We start from the raw sequence: 18,088 nt of genomic DNA, 5'->3' as shown, positions 1-18,088 counted from the left end.
TTCTTTCCCTCCTTCCTTCCTTCCTTCCTTCCTTCCTTCCTTCCTTCCTTCCTTCCTTCCTTCCTTCTTTCTTTTTGGTACCGGGCATCAAACTTGGATCCTTGCTCTTGCAAAGCAGGCAGCAGAACCACTGAGCTAGTTCTGTGACCCCAACATTTTCAATTCAAGAAATTTCATATAATAAATTAGATTATTTGGACTTCTCTCTAAAAATTAAAAGACCTGGAAATCACACATCAGTATTTCTGCACAGCAACACTACTTGGTGCTATGGCATAGTTGTCTTTTTGTAAAGCCCACAATTCATATGACCCATGCAGATACTGCCAGTTGACCTGACTATTCCCTGTGTGGCTCCATGTAGACTGAAGTTTGTGAATTCTTTCAAAATTTAACAACTATGCACAGTCATGACTATCTGTAGAGTTACATGGCAAAGACTAAACATTGGAAATAAGTTTGTCAATCTAACTTCATTGAATCTGAAATGCTATCTAATATTAGAAGAATCATTGTACTTACTGTTAAGAAAGCCTTCAATTAAACTATGGTGCCTCATTCAGTAACTATCAGACACATTGTATTTGGAGCATTGAGGTATGAAAATGAGGAGCATCTTAGAATCAAAGAACTATAGCAACTTTTTCATGTAATGAACAGTGAAGTTTCTATCTGTCTCATACAAACTGTCTATGGGTGATAAGGCTAAAGACATTAGATTTTTCAAAATAAATGAACAGCCACTGTTTTGTGTTTTATAAATATGAATGATCGTTTGGAGTTTTACAAATGTGATATCCACTGGTGGACAACTCTTTAGTAAGATAACATGAAAATATGGATTGTCTTAAATAACACAATTCTTTCTTAGATGTTTTTAATAAACCGATTTGGGTTCTTGGATCTAAGCTTCTTACGTGCACCATTTATGCATTTCTGTAATTTTAAAATTTACATTTAGGAAAGATAAAGTACACAGCATATATTAATCTAAGTGTATAACTGGATAAATGTGTGTGTTTAGAGTGTACACAATTTTCTCTCCTTATCAGGACAGAGGATTTTGAATGAGTTGGAAGGTTCTTTATCTTGATCTAGCTGGTGGTGACATGAGAATATACATTGTGTATAAACAATTTTGTGCCTCTCTGCAGCCAATTATCCTGACTCTACAACCTGTGTGAAGCTAAATACCATTTTGATGTTTATAACCACTGATGTTTTCTTTTCTTGAATTTCTTATAAGTAGAACCACATAGCATGTATCTTCATGGACTTTTTTGATTAATATATCTGATTCAACTTGTATGTATCAGTTTAATCTTTATTTCATTTTGTGTAGTATTGTATTAACCTACCCCAAGTTACAAATTCTCCTGTAATAGATATTTGGGCTGTTAGTGGCTTCTGGTTATTATGAAGCTGTATAGGAAATTCTGGTACCTGCCCCGCAATGGAGGTAAGTATCCATTTCTGTTTGGCGTGTTCCTAGATGTGGGGCTGCTGTGTTTAGTTTTACTACCCCCAACTGTTCTCCAAAATGTTTGCCTTGGTTTATGAGCTTATTTTCTGAAGTGTTTGTGAACCTAGAATGTAGTGGTTAAAGATATCAATAAAGCAATTATTTGGATTTTGTGGTCTTTTAGGGTAATGATGTGCTAAAACTATTACATATACAAACTACATTTTATGAACTAATTATGTAGGAAATATCACTTTATTTCTTCACCAAGAATTGTCCAAATAGGAAAAGCTTCTTAAAAGTTTAAAATTTAATTGTTGTGTGGTCTCCTATTCTTACAAAAATTACTTTGTTGAATATTTATTTATTTATTTATTTTTGCAGGACCAGGTATCAAACTCAGGACCTCGTGTTTGTGAGGCAGGTGCAGTGCCACTAAGCTAAATCTCCAGCCCTGTTGAATATTTATTGATAAGTCATCATATACTTAGTTTTCTCCCCAGCTAAGATCCATCAAGAAATAGGACTGTCCAACACCCTGTGGAAATTCTAACACCTGAAATTCTGCTGAGATAGACAGAGAAAAATGTGCCCTGAATTATGCATGAATGAACAAGTATGTTAGTTTGGGAAGTATATGTGATTTTCAGATTTCTTATACATATATGACACATAAGTCAATTTTACCAACTAATCTGTAATAAGAGGATCCCAATAGGATACATCCCTATTAGGAACAGTTCTCTTTTGTCCCCTCTCTACTTTCTGATAATTCTATCCCTCAATCTTTTCAAGCTTTCATTTACAAAATCTTCTATTATCCACCTACCAGGTTGCAAAATTACTCACTTCTTCCTCCAATCCTCCTCTCTTTCCTTTCTTATTCTGAAAAGCCCTCTTTCATTTTCCTCATAGGTCAGGGCTGCTGCTGCTGGCTGTTGTCTATTCTTTGTACAAAGGTGTTCAGATAGAGGACAAATAAGGGACAGGATCTACCTCAATTCCCTCAGATAGGAGTATCTTTTGTAATTCATCCTGTAAGGGTGCTGTCTTTGAATGTGAACAAAAGGTCCATGTATACCAGCAATGATGTGACATAGGTCTTTTCCCTTGGGCTTTCTATACCTCTTGCTTAATTGCTTGCTTTCCTTCTTGCTCTCCCTCCCTCCCTTCTACTCCTGTATGAACTTTTTACATGCTCTGTGAACTACCTGGGAGTAAACCCTCAGAAGAAGAACTAAATAAATAGGTTACGTGTGTTTGTCATACATATGCTTGTTAGTACGAGAGACTTCATAGCTATGGCAAAAGTGAATGTGGCAACAGGAAAGTCAAAGTTCAGGAAGCATTTCTTCCTAGCTATGCAGTAACAAAACTCTTTGGTTGTTCTTGTTTTTTTTCACAATGCAGGAAAATGTAATCCACATATATTTTTCTTCCACAGAGCCTACAATTCCTAGCTCCCCAACCCTCTGTAAATGTATGCACCTTTCAGATGAATTGCTTTCAGAAGGTCTACAGTGCCACGAGAAACTTCATGGAGAGCACTAGCAAAACAGTCTCTCACATGACCTCTTTCATGCAGTTCCTCAGCTCTGCACTTTCATATTGCTTTTGAGGAAAATCAATTTTGATTTTGAGGAAATTTTAAAGATAGAAAAGAGAAATTTTAAAGAGAAATTTTATAGATAGCACAGGATGTGCTATCTATAATGCAAAACATCAAATAACCAGTCAACTCACTGACAGTTTTCAGAAACTTCACAAAAATAGTAAAAATGTTTGCTTGGAAACATAGGAAAACATTTTCAAGAAGTTTTGTTAGTATGGAGCTTATCTCACTCTACAGTTCTTATTTGTAATACTTTTATTTCCGTGCTTGAAAGTGGCTATCTTTAATCAGAAAATACAAATTTGACACAGTGAAAATAATGTATTTGTGAGTTATATCATTTTTCTCTATTCAACTTATAATTCTACCAACACCAAACAATAAATAAATAAAAAACAATGGGGGTCTGGGATTTAGCTCAATGGTTTCTCCACCTGCCTTGCAAGCACAAGGACCTGAATTCGATCTCTGGTACAAAAAATAAATAAATAAATAAATAAAATACGGAATTCTGAAAAGTCTAAAATGACAAAAGAAAAGGTTACTAAATGTGAGTTTATTTTAACTGATAAGCTTTTGCTTCTGGTTTATTGTTGTAATAAAACAACATCATATAAAGCATTACTTTTTAATGCTTAAAAATCAGGAGCAAAGCAAATCAAGAAAATAAAATATGCACTTTATTATTTCTTGCTTTATAAACAAACAATATAAAAAATTAAAATGCTCTTTTATATTCAGCTGCTTCTAGTTTTTCATAGAAACCACAAAATAGGAGTATAAACACTTTTCCTTTTATCTTAACAATCAACTGCATTCACGCTAAAAATTTATTCCAGTAATATCACTGAATGTTTAAGCAAGTATGTGTTAATATAAGTTAAAAAAAAGGGACCATATTTGCTTGAATTAGTAAACTGTAAGATGATATTTAGGGAGAGTATTCTGATATGTTCATGATCTACCTTAGTTCTTGGTTTCATTCTTTTGGTGTAAACCTAAACAGGATAAAGAAAGGACTTATCCTCCTGGTGATTTCCTATTTCCTTCTTGGTGTATGAGTCATAATGATAACATTATATAACTGACCACAAAAGAATGTGAGAAAAATAAGTACAATTTCTTCTAGATAGAAAAATGTTCATCCATGACATTTTCTCTTCACATCAGCCTAGTGCTGCTGAAGTTTACTCAAGTTAGAACAGTACATGCATTTTAATGAAGCTAGTAGACCAACCCTGGTTGTCTTAAACCTGTTTCCTTAGCCTAGAGAAGTGAGCTCAAGGGAGATACATAGCTGATCTGGACACCTTCCTTAGCTTTAGGCCTCAGGCCTCTATGGATGACCTCCTAGATTCCCTTACTCTCTACTTTCCCTCTGGATCCAGCCAACAATACAGGTCAGGGCAGGAGACAAGAAGCTGAAATATTTATTGAGTGATATTCCTTGGGGGGCTGCTAGTTTAGCAGTGGTTATGTTCCATTTCTCTACCTTAGTTTTGGTTCTTGCTTAGGTACCACTTCTCTTGCCTGGTTCTGCTAATGGCTTCCTCTCTTTTCTCCCTAAGACCTAAGGTTGGCAACTCTAGATATTTCATTTTCCTTCATTCAACTACTTCATCCTGCCCATATTTTTGAAACTAGGATCATTATTAAGCTGTTACCTATTTTTTTTTTTTTTTTTGGAGACAGGGTCTCACTATGTAGTTGATTTGTTTTGTTTTGTTTTGTTGGTTTTTTGAGACAGGGTCTCACTATGTAGCTGAGACTGACCTGGAACTCACTATGTAGCCCAGCATGGTCTCTAACTCACAGTGATCCTCCTGCCTCAGCCTCTGAGTGCTGGGATTACAGGCGTGTGCTACCATGCCCGGCTCTGTTACCTATTTTTTTTTTAAAAAGTTTAATATATAACATAAAAGTTGGCATTTTATGCATGGATAAATACATAATTCATTATTGTTAAGCACATTTATGTGTATAATCAATCTCCAGTACTCATTATATCTTGCAAAATTAAATGTCTATACCTGTTAAAAGCTCTCCACTCTTCCCTAGTCCCTGGCAACTACCTTTCCACTTCTGTCTCCAGGAAGGTGACTATTCAAGATACCTTCTATAAGTAGATTCCTACAGAATTTGTCTTTTTGTGACCACATTTCATTTAGCATTAATGTCCTCAAGGTCCATCCATATTGGTGTCTAAATTTCCTTCCTTTTAAAGGAAATTATCATTATCCCTTTGATGTAATAATGTACTTAGTTCCTCACTGTAACAAATAGAATTTGTACTAACATTTAAGGGATGAGACAAATGCTAGTTAACTTCTGCCTCCTATCTGGATAGAAGAAAAGACCAAAGTAAAATAAACCAAGCAAGCGACATTTTTTTTTTTTTGAGCATTGGGAATATTTGAAAGGTAAATGCCATTATTAACTTCTTGAGAGGGGCTGTGAAGTTTCTTTGTAATCTATACTTTTTAATCCTCAAACAAGAGAACAGAAATACTCTTTTTTGGATGATTTATAGATTGACTTACCTAAAAGAAAGGTTTTTGTAGATGAACTGTTTTTTTGGTATTGGAATCAAACTCAGGACCTTCGCAGTGGCACCACTGAGCTAAATGCCCAGCCCTGTAGATGATCTCTTACGGATTCTTATGGTTTGGGTTTCATTGCTTACTTTGGAGTTGATCGTTACACAGTACAGATATAGAGCAGATATAGAAGATTGGACTCCAAAACGCTTAAATATATATGGAAGGAATCGGGACATCCCTGCCAAAGTTTCCCCGGTTTAATACATTTATTAAAGTAAAATCTATTTTTCTGACTCAGGAGAGCGGGCAGTGGGCAGACTTTATGTGTTTTCTTGGAGTGTCTAATCATAAAAAAAAACAACAACAATGACAAAAGCTGGACAAGATTTCCTTGGTATATGACATGGAATGACAATGAGAGAAAGATTCACCAGGTGGTGATATAAATATTCTAAAATGAAAACATTTACTTTTATTAAACCAAACTCAGATTAAAATACTGCATGTATTCAACAGGACAAAATGTTTTCTGATTTTGACATAAATGGGAAACAATAATTTAGAAAGATTATAATGAGACTTCAAATGACTTAAAATAGGCTCATTATCAATATGTTTCAAACCATTTAAAAAAAATCCTAAATATCTAAGTGAAATGCTTAGGTACTTAGATTGACTGATACTAGTTCAACAAATTGAGGCACACAGGATGGCTGAATAATTGTTAATTTATTCTGAGGTAACAACTATGTGATATAAGTAAAACTCATGTTAATAGAAGATAAGGGAATGCATCCCAGCTATTTCTTTTATAAACAAAACAGTAGGCTGCAATTTTCACCCTTCTTCCCTTGAGTAAAAGATGATTCTAGATGCCTATGAAAGCTTTTGCTATTAATTTCTGAAAATCAGTAATTAGCATTTTTAACACCACACAATAAAAATAATATAACGAGCAGAAAAAAGCATATCTCACATAAATGACCTACATCTGACTGACTAGCTGCATTATTTATACTTTTGTAGTGTGTGATTTACGAGCATAGACTAGTTTAGAAGTGCAGTAATTGAGAGGAGAAAAGTTAAGCCTAGATTAAAGATTTATTAGTCAAAATTATGTCATTAATTTCCATATTAAAATTTTATTCATCAACTCTTCACAGTGCAAGCCTTATCACTACAGATGAGAAACAAATCTTTGCGAGCCTACAAGTTTTAGTGGTTGTAACACTTTTATTTTCTCCAAAGTGATGTTTGCTTTAAAAATACCTAAATGTGTATTTCTACTGTATTAATGAAAAGATCAGAGTATTCTTTTTAATTAGGCTTTTGAATTTGTTAAAATTTTCAATTGAAAACTTTCAGTACCTATAGTAGAAAAATGAAGATAATTTTAGAAAAATTTTACTAGCCATTTTGTTGTGTATTTATTACAAATATTTATTTAAATAGCTGCCTAGAAGAACCCTGAAAATGCTGGTAAGAAGACAATTAGGCCTTGTGGCACCTGTAAGAAAACAACACTGCGCTATGACTCACTCGGGCAGATCCACACAGTGGTGTTGATAGCCCTTGTCAGAGCAAAGAAAGAAATCAGAAGTGAGGGAAGAAAAAAGGATAACAAATTCCCAGAAAGAATGAGCAATGATTTTGGAGGCCATCAATGTTGACACTATGAATACTTTTATTTACATCATCAGGATGAAAAATATGTTAATTTTTTCCTTATACATTTTATGAGTTCATCTTCCTGGGAAAGTCAGCTTTGCAGCTGTTTTAGTTAAAGACGCATCTGTCTTGTTGGTTTTTGACAGCCCTATAATGTCGGTTCTCTGTAGTAGCAAGAAATATTTCAGCAAGAAAATAGAGTGAAAACTGAAGTGATCTAGTCTACTTCCCGTGGGCATACTTTCACCATAACAGATCCAAAGGGATGCTTTTCTATCCTTGTCAGTTCAGAGGAAGAGATACAGAAGAAAATATCTAAGACCACCAAGAAACATTAGTAACAGAAATTAGGCTAAAGATAATACATCTTAATAGCTGCTGGTAATTTTAAGATGTATTTAACATTTTAAAATATAAAAATAGATAAGTGTCTATATCTATAAAAAAATAAACACTGAATGGCCCATTTATTCTAATAGTTGCCAGCAAAACAATACTTTATGACAGGCTAAATGTATATGTTTCAATGTCAAAGAGAAGACATTTAAACCATTTTTCAGTTTGGTGATACTTACTGAAGGCATGATGACGAGTTTTATAACAAGCTCTGAACTTAATATTCTGCTAATAATTTGGTATGAGCCTACAATTTCTACTGAAATATTGACTTCATATTTTTCTCTTGCTCAAAAGGTATGACTTTAATGTTTGTACCACAGTTATGCTAATTCACTTAATATGAATAAAAAATTAATGACATTGCAAAAAAATTAAAAATATAAGTAACGATAAATAATAGAAATGCTAATATTAACCTAACTCAAGACAAATAGTATTAAGGCAGCAAGTAGACTGCAATTAGGTCAGGCCTTTATAGAATTCTGGAGACACTGCTGAAAAGAAAATTTAAAAACCTGATTATCTTTTTAAACTAAATGATAAAAACACATTATTTGATTTTATCTGATGGCATTATAAATCTTCTTTATGAAGTTGATAATTTTGGAGTTTTATATAGAGAAATTATTAAAATAAAAGTTCTTCTAAAATACTTCATTTGATTATGCTTTGGGGTAATAATCACACATCTTTTGTTCTATGAGTTAGGTTTTATTTCTGTTAGCATTTTTTTTGAGTGAGAAAACAAAGATACACCTTTATGTGACTGTCCCTCAGATACTAATGGTGGGGTTGTGATACAAGCTGTAAACTGATTCCATCTTTCCACTCATTTTTATTTGCCTACTACATATCAAATAATCATCCTCTGGAGCTGACAGGGAGGGCTAAGTAAGTCTCTGGTCATAAATATCATAATTTCTTAAAAAAATTTTATAAAAATATATTTCACTCATAAAAGTGCAGTAAACATTTCATGGCATTAATTTAATTAGTAGTCTCTACTAATCAACTACTAACTATGGTCCGATCTCATGGTGCCTTTGGAACCCTCAAAAACTGATACAGTGTATAGTTGTGTTTTGCTGCTAATTAGACAAATGATTAAGAAAATGGTTGCTAAAGTTTTCTTAAAAAGCATCCTATAATTACTGAAAATTTTTACCATAAATGATGTAGAAAAACACATTACAGTGTTAATTAGAAAAATGGAAATATATATTAGGCCTTCCTTAAAACTGAAAGAATCATTTTGGAAGCAAGGAGAATATTACCCTAAAATTAATACATTTTAGTATATATTATTATTTTTTAAATTCTTAGAAAAAGATAGGACTCGAGAAACAATGACTTGTGAATCAGGTGGCCTCACCTCAGGCCTATTTCTTGACACTATATATGGCCAAGTATCCTTGGGAAAATTATTTAATGAGAGTGTTAGGCTAGATTAGTGTTGTTTTTTTTTTCTCATTGAGTTTATTGGTACATTTTAGGTATACAGTACAGTTACATTCATCACTGGGATCTTTACCTTTACATGACAGGTCTTGGTTCTCATTTTTTCCCCATCCCCCTGCCCTCCCTTTAACCCCCTTCACCCTCTCCTTTTTACAAAAACTTTATTTTCATTTTCTCATATGTTTTTCTTGTCCCTTATTTCCTTTCCGTTACCCTTTCCACTTTCCCTACACCTTTAGCCCTTTTCTCCCTATTTCACATTGTCAGTTATACCATTAGGATCTTAGATTAGTGGTTTTTAACTGAGTGTGTGAAATTTTAGAGAGCTTTTTCTAAATAAACCTGTGTGAAGCTGCTCCCTGGATATTTTGAAATGCCCATGAGATGTGGGTTAGATGTGGGCTGGATGGGCATGGCACTTGTTTAGAAATAGCAGAAGGGGCAGGGCTGGGATGTAGATGCAAATAGTTGAAATTAGGCCATAGGTAAATAAAAGTTCATTATATCATTGTCTCTATTTTTGAAGGGAAAAATAAAAGCTTTCCAAATGATCTACAACATAATTTTGGTAGAGTAATGCTTGTTTGCTTGCTTTATTTATTTACTTATTTGGTATCGGGGATTGAAACCAGGACCTTTATTCACACTGAGCTTATATCCACAGCCCTTTTTTTATTTTTTATTTTGAGACAGTCTTGGTATCACTAAATTGCCTAAGTGGAGCTGAATTTGTGATAGTCCTGCCTCAGTCTCCCAGAATGCTGGGATTATAGGCATGTACCACTATGCCTCAATAGAGCAAGAGATCTTAAATTGTAATGAATTTGAAGAAGTCCTAGTGTAAAGGTCCTGAGTTCAACCTCCAGTGTTACAAATAATAATAATGATGATGATGATGATGATATCATCTGTGGATCTTGCAGAACGCACAATTTGAGTTAGGGGTCGGGGAAGCCTGAGCTTCTGTCTTGAAATTCTAACAACTACCCATGTGACACTGATATACTATGCTCTGGACCACATTCCATCAGCAAGGAGCTAGAAAACTATGAGTCTCAAGGATTCCACACCAGAATCATTTGTTTTGTAAGCAGGTCAAGGATGGAGTTTCAGTAAACATAAACATAATGCAAATCAAATCGTATACTTGTTAGTATGCAGAGATGGATGAAAGAATATGCATTGTCATGCTTGAGAAACACTGACCAAATAGTCAGCTGAGCTCATATATAAAGAAAAGTGCCTAGAAGATTATGATGTAAGCCTAAACTTAGGATAATTTAAATAATATCTACCATCCAGAGACCTAATGTTTACATTAATCATTACATTAAGCAGAGCTTTGTACCAGAACTGTGCTGTCATGTTTCTGCCTGGAGGCTGTCACGGTAAAGTTTATTATCAATTACTGCTTTACAAGTATAAAATAAGTTAAGCTGTCATAATTTTCTCAGCCAGAGATCCTACAGTGTCAAAGAATGTCAATTTTTAATCTGACACGGAGAAGAAAATTATCTGTTTTTGTGACCTCTAATTTCTTGACATTTTAATGCCATAATTGGTGTGGTTAGCGCTGCTTCATGATTTCACCTGTCAAGGAAGAATGAATCAATAACCTTAAGCCATTTCTCAAATTTTAGCACTAACTTCAAAGCCCAAAGTTACAGGCAGATTGCAGAAATTTTTTAAAAAAGACACATGCAGATATTAATATATTAAATGTTTCTTTTTTAAGTCAGTGGTTAAGCATGAAAAAAGAATCTCATTTTCCTTATGTTAGTTGAAATTTGCCATAACGTTAACTGGCCTTCCTTGAAGCAATGTTTGCATTTTTAAAAATTTTAAGATAACCATTATGAATAGAAGGAATGTGTTAAGCTCAATAGAAGGGTTAACCTGTTTTTGAGGTGTTTAGGATCCAACTCAGGCCTCATGTATGCTAGGCTAGCATTCTACCACTGAGCTACAATTTCAGCACAAGTGTTAATATTTTAAACTGCTTTTTGCATGAGCCTGTGTTTCATCATTCAAATGGAGATCAGCACTCTCAAGTCATGGTACAACAGTGAAGATCACCAGGAATCCAATATTGCCTTTTAAAAAAAAACGGTATTGTGCTTCCCAGAGAGTTTGCTCACAGGGGTAAGGCACAGGTAGGGGCATAAACTACCACTACATGGTGAATATGTTATACTTCATTCCACCTACCACAAGGCTTCTTTCTTGTGACAGTAGATGCTAACTGCTTTTATATTGGGAAACACATGTATCCCAGTCCCTTCACAGAGAAAGCAATGGAGGCAGAGTGAGATTAAATAATGTGGCTACATTCAGCCAGCTCATAGGATGCATATAGCTTCTTATCCTTCATGCTTTTCAAGGTTACTACAGAAGTTTTCCAGAATAATATGTCAGGTTTTAACTGATTAACTGAAATTAACATCAAGGGGAATATCAGAAGGAGTATGTTAAAGGGAACACATCAGAGGGAGTAATAGTGGGGAGTAGGAGAGAGGGAGTAAATCATATTCCTTAAAATCATTCCATTTGTTATGTTTATACCACATTACACAGTTTATCTACTGGTCTCAAGGAGATAGAGTATTTTCCTGAGCAATTTTGAGTGGACATAGGCCCTTGCAGTCAGGGCTGACATCTCTGCTGGCATGTCCATGGGCCTGTGCTGGCTGGGGAATGAAGTTAATACTATTCCAGATGTGTGGTCCCTCACATCTGGTATTCCAAAAGCTGACACGGTCAGGAACTTGAGCAAGAGTTTGTGGAGGCAGAGCATATATCTTATAGTATGATTCTGAGAATCTCTAATGGGATCTCAGTATCCAGCAATTAGAAGTCCAGAATGAGGGCCGGGGATTTAGCTCAGTGGTGCCGCTGCCTGCCTCAAAAGCGCAAGGTCTGGAGTTTGATCCCCAAAGAAATCTAGAATGAGAATGGTGGAAGGAGACAAAGCCCTGAGGTAAAACACCCTAGCTAGCATGAGGCAGTCTACATCACTGGGAGATAAGGAGGCACCATCACATGATGTTCTGACCATCTACATAATAAGCAAAGATGGGTCGAATCACTCCTACCCAATAAAACAATTAAAAAATATACATTTTCATGTAATATTTCATTAGGAAGTCCTACAGTCTGATGATTCAGGCCTATGAATATTTTAGGAATACAAAGGAATGGTGTGATATTTTGCAGAAGCAGACATTTTTATGATAATATATATACTATATTCGCGTGAGATCTCAATTCTAATTCAATTTCTATTCTTTCATTTATATCATATAAGTATGAGCAATTTCAATTATGATTGCTTCTTTTTGATTTTAAAAGAATTTGGTTTGTAGGAATTTATATAACAGGCATACGATAGGCAAAGGTGTGGAGTTACAATAGTTAAACTAAGAATTATCTCCTACCAAATAATGAGTATATTTTATGCACAACTTGCAACATTAAAGCAAGGTAAATATCCTGGTTCGTAGAGAAAATTCTTTATTTCACCAACCAGTTTCATAATTCCTGGCTTTTCTCTCATTCATTCTTCCTCTAATTCCATTTGTTTGTGCATGTGATATGGTACAAGACTGCCTCGAAGTACATGCCTGCAATGTGTTCTCTGAAAGACCAGTGATCATGAGGCTCTTCCCTTGCCTTCCCTCTTCTCTGTGTGGAACCATAACAAGGAATCATTTTGGTTTTATAGAGGTATACAAGAAATAACTTAATGGGTGCAAATATTTTAGTAGAGCTTCAATCCCAAATCTGCACTTTTTTACTTCTAAAATTAAAAATAAAAAAAGCTTTTCACTGCCTGGAGATGTAGAAATGATGACTTGTTTTGCATACAGCAGATGGCAGAGACAGGGTAGGAGAGAATACTGGGAAACAGCTTCCTTGCAGCAACACTTAGGTAGCAGCTGTTGCATCTTCACTCTTTCCATCTATTCAAAATCATTTCATGAAACACGGAGGTAATTTAAATAATATTTTATATGGATAGTTTCATTAAAATACATATATATATATATATATATATATATCAGAAGTTATAAAATAAAATTTAAGTCTTTGACATTACTTTCTCTCTTGAATTGCCGATTTATATTTCCATCTGTCTATTTTGTATACTCACCAATCTCTATAATATATAATTTCCAACTGTTAGCCTTTTGGGTTGAGAATATGGGTATAAAATACTATGACTGGATCTATTTCATTACTTTTTCAAAAATATCCTACTAGAAGGCTGCAACTTTGGTTTTATTTAAAAAGAAAAATCCACATTGTGAAATACTCATATTGAAATATTCAAGTAAGATTCACTCATTAATAGCATATATATAATATATAATTTCCAACTGTTAGCCTTTTGGGTTGAGAATATGGGTATAAAATACTATGACTGGATCTATTTCATTACTTTTTCAAAAATATCCTACTAGAAGGCTGCAACTTTGGTTTTATTTAAAAAGAAAAATCCACATTGTGAAATACTCATATTGAAATATTCAAGTAAGATTCACTCATTAATAGCATATATAATGCATAAAATATTTTAATGAAATTCTGAAGTAAAATAAAGATATACAGGTGCATTACAATGTCTGCAATAAAAAAAAAGAAAGTACTATTGGTCTTGTTACTTGTTTGTGACACATACTTACTTTTCAGTGTTTGTCAAGAACTTGAAATCTACATATGGTAAAGAGTGAAAGGAAACTTATATAAGAAGAGATAAAATGTCAAATTTGTGCTTTAGAGATGCCAGACATTTCTGGAACAAACTGGGACTTTGCACCTACCTCTCTCAGCACAGGATCAGTGATACTATCCAGGTTCACAGAGCCTTCATAGGTCAAGTAGTGAAAAACGTTCAGAGCACGGACTGCTTCTGGTCCTCGCTGTTTGTAGCCAAATATAAGGTCAATCCACTGATGTAGTTGGCAAGAAACAAATTCACTTTCCAGGGCCTGAAATGGTTCAAGAAAAAAAAAAAATGGGAAACCATTCAAACTTAGCAAAGCTCCCCATTTTTTTTCCTACTGTGAAATACTCTGTAAATACGGAGAATATCCTCTTTAACATTCTTCTATTTGATTTATATGTATTAAATCTTCAGTTCCTAGAAATGGCAAGTGTTACTTTTTTTTTCTTTTTATTGAGTTTATTGGTACAATCTAGGTATACAATAAAATTACATTCATCATTGGGATTCTGTACCTTTACATAATAAGTCTTGATTCTCATTTTTTCCTCTTGTCCCTGCCCTCCCTTCACCCCCTCCTTCCCTCCCCATCTACAAACACTTTATTTCCATTTTTTCAGTTTCTCATATTTTTTCCTCTCCCTTATTACCTTTCCCCTACCCTTCCCACTTTCCCTACACCTTTAGCCCTTTACTTCCTATTTCACATTATTAATTATCTCATTAGGATCCTGTGTACTATTATAGTTTTCCACACCAGAAAAACTATTCGGTATTTCAGTTAAAGAAATCTCTGCATGAACATTAAAAATAGGGAATCCTAAAATAAAACTAAAAAGGAAAGTAAAAGAGAAAAGGCAATGATGTAAGATTAAAATAATCCTTATTCTGAAGATGAAAATTGCTTCTTGCTCTTGTAGTCTTATCATATTCTTTTTTTCATTATTTAGAGAATACTTTTTAGTTTCTGTAATCAAACCCATGTAGATATGACCTTACATATTTAACACAATGCATTACCCCTGAAAGTGTTACTTTTAAAAAGGCATGAACCAAAATGAAAATTTTCACTTTCTCTTAGCTCTATTATGTATTCAATATGAATTTTAATATTAAATAGATGTTTTACAAAACATATCTAAGTTTAAAAGACAGATAATTTGAAATACCTGTTTTGATGCTGTTTTCCAACAATTTCATTTTCAATTGTTAAACATTAGTTTGAAATTAGACAATAAGAAACTCGATATACATTTCTTTTCCTGTCTTTTAATGTTTTACTTCTAAGCCTTCCTTCTGCTGTGAATTAATTTAGCTATTAAGAGAGTTGGGAAATCACTAGGCAATTTGTGATATTTGCTAGATAGTGAGAAACTATGTTAATTACTAAGAGTCAATGACCAAACAAAGGTTCTATAAAGAACTAGAGAAAAGGAGCATCTTCTCTTTCCTAAGAAGCCTACAGAAGTTTCTTAGGGTATTCTGACATTTGGGCAGAGTCCTGTTCAGACCATGCAGTGCACAGGACAATTCATGCCCTGCTATGACTCTCATTTCATTCAGCCTCAACTTTATAAAAATTAATTTTATTGGTACATTTATGGTATACAATATAATGACATTAATTATTGGAAATTTGTACCTTTACATAATCTATCTTGGTTCTTATTTTTTCTCTATTCCCCTGCCCTTCCTTCAACCCCTCCTTCCCTATCTACAAATACTTTATTTCCATTTTTTCATTTTCTCATATTAATTCCACTCTCTTCTTTCCTTTTCCCTACCTGTACCATTTGCCCTCACCTTTTCCCTTTCTTCCTTTTTCATATTATTTATATCTTTTAGTCCTTATTTACACTTTCAGTTTCTCACACTAAAGAAACTATTTGGTATTTACATGTGTGTTCTTTTTATTTCACTTAAAAAGTATTGCCTCTGAGGATCAGTGGAACACACTGGAAGACACAAAAACAAATCCAGATGTTCTCAGCTACCTCATCTTTGACAAAGGAACTGACCATACCCAGTGGAGGAAAGATAGCCTCTTTAATAAATGGTGTTGGAAAACCTGGATGTCAACCTGCCACAGATTAAAACTAGACCCTTATGTTTCACCATGCACTAAATTAAAATCCAAATGGATTAAAGATCTAAATATTAAAACAGAAACATTAAACTTGCTGGAAGGTAAGTCAGGCAGAACTCTGGAAGACATTGGCATAGGAAAAGACTTTATGAACAAATAGTAGCACGGGAACTAGCAGATAGAATCAACAACTAGGATCTCATTAAAAAGTTTCTGTACTTCAAAAGAAAGCATCAGCAGAACTAAGAGACAACCTACAATGTGGGAAAAAAATTTTACCAGTTATTCCTCAGACAAAGGACTATTATCAAGAATATATAAAGAACTCAAAACAATCAGCCCCCCCAAATATAAAGACTCAATTCAAAAATGGGCGTCCGAAATGAACAGACATTTCTCAGACAAAGAAGTAAAAGCAGCAAGTAAATATATGAAAAAATGTTCCACATCACTGGTCATTCGAGAGATGCAGATGAAAACAACACTGAGATTCCACCTCACCCCACAAAGAATGGCTGCTATCAAGAAATCACACAATAGCAAATGTTGGAGGGGTTGTGGGGAGAAAGGAACCCTTCTCCATTGTTGGTGGGAGTGCACACTGGTGCAACCACTATGGAAATCAATATGGAGATACCTCAAAGAGCTCAGACTGGAGGTTCCATTTGACCCAGCCATCCCTCTGCTGGGTATCTTTCCAAAAGACCTAAAAGAATCATATCACAGAGAAGTATGCGCACCCATGTTTATAGCGGTACAGTTTGTAATAGCTAAAACTTGGAAATAGCCCATTTGCTCATCAGTTGGAAACTGGATAAAGAAGATGTGGTTTTTCTATAAAATGGAATATTACTCAGCCATAAAGAACGAGAAAATAGATTCATTCATAGGAAAATGGATACATACTGAAGATATACTCCTAAGTGAAATAAGGCACACATGTGTAAATACTGAGTAGTTTCTCTGGTGTGAATAATCTGCAATAATACAGAAGATCCTAATAAGATTACTGACATTGAGAAATGGGAAGAAAGGGGCTAAAGGTGTAGGGAAGGTGGGATGGGTAGGGGAAGGGTAATAAGGGGAAAGAAAAAAATGTGAGATAATGAAAAGATAGAAATAAAGTGTTTGTAGATGGGGAGGGGAGGAGGGGCTGAAGGGAGGGCAGGGACAAGGGGAAAAAATGAGAACCAAGACCTATCATGTAGAGGTACAAGATCCCAACAATGAATGTAACTGTACTGTATCCCTAAAATATACCAATAAACTCAATTAAAGTTGAAAAAAAAGAGTATTGCCTCGATGTGCATCCATTTAGCTATGAATGTCTCTAATTTTTAATTTTTCACTGTTGAATACTACTCCATTTTAGAAAAAAAAAATACACTTTATCCAGTCTCCAGTTGATGGGCAACTGGGTTACTTCCAAGTTTTAGCTATTACAAATTATGCTGCTATGAACATGGGTGCACATATATCTGTGGTATGACTCTTTTAATTCTTTGGGGGAAGATACCTCACAGGAGAATAGCTAGGTCAAATACAGCCTCAACTTCTGATTGATTTAAAGAGGACAATGATTTTAGTAACACTATCACTGGGTTATACTTCCAGACTCCCACCCCACCCTGACACCCCTTTTAAAAAAGAATTCACAGACAGGTCTTACTAAGTTATGGGCTAACCTTGGACCTGTGATTCTCCTGCCTCAGCTTCCTGAATATTGTACACCACCATGCCTGGCAATTGAATGATTTTTTAAGAACTGTATGCTATTTGATGTTACAAAGATAGCTTTCTATTTTCACAAATTTGCTTTCCATTTATGTTTTTCTTCATATTTTAGTCTTTAATCCACCTAGAATCCACTTTTATTCATATATGGTATTAGATAAACATCGAGTGTTATTTTGTTGCATAATGAGTCAGTTTTCCAATATGATTATTAAATAAACATTCCTTTTCCTCAGTGATATGTGGTTATCTTTAGTGTGATTATATATTTGAAATGATAAAACTGCTTTTATTATAGATAATATATGATAATATATCTAGAAATAAAACCCACCTGATCATATTTTTCTCCTTTCCCTTTCTCATTCCTTCTTTCCCTTGATTTTCTTTTCTTCAATGTCTTTAT

The 18,088-nt window shown here is 34.3% G+C and overlaps 1 protein-coding gene across 3 annotated transcripts in view; it reads right to left on the bottom strand.

Annotated features, from left to right (window-relative positions):
• Positions 1-18,088, bottom strand: part of Nbea (neurobeachin) — a 680,165-nt gene that overhangs the window by 38,174 nt on the left and 623,903 nt on the right. For all 3 annotated transcript variants that reach the window (XM_010623923.1, XM_010623924.1, XM_010623926.3), the window contains one exon: positions 13,960-14,127. In XM_010623923.1, coding sequence (XP_010622225.1) covers positions 13,960-14,127 — 168 coding nt within the window. The remainder of the gene's footprint in view (positions 1-13,959; positions 14,128-18,088) is intronic.

The sequence above is a fragment of the Fukomys damarensis genome, unplaced genomic scaffold (genome assembly GCF_012274545.1).
Source record: "Fukomys damarensis isolate Sample0158 unplaced genomic scaffold, DMR_v1.0_HiC HiC_scaffold_38, whole genome shotgun sequence".
Classification (NCBI taxonomy): Eukaryota; Metazoa; Chordata; class Mammalia; order Rodentia; family Bathyergidae; genus Fukomys; species Fukomys damarensis.
Note: the sequence above shows the minus strand (reverse complement) of the source record. Positions and strands in the feature narration are given on the sequence as shown.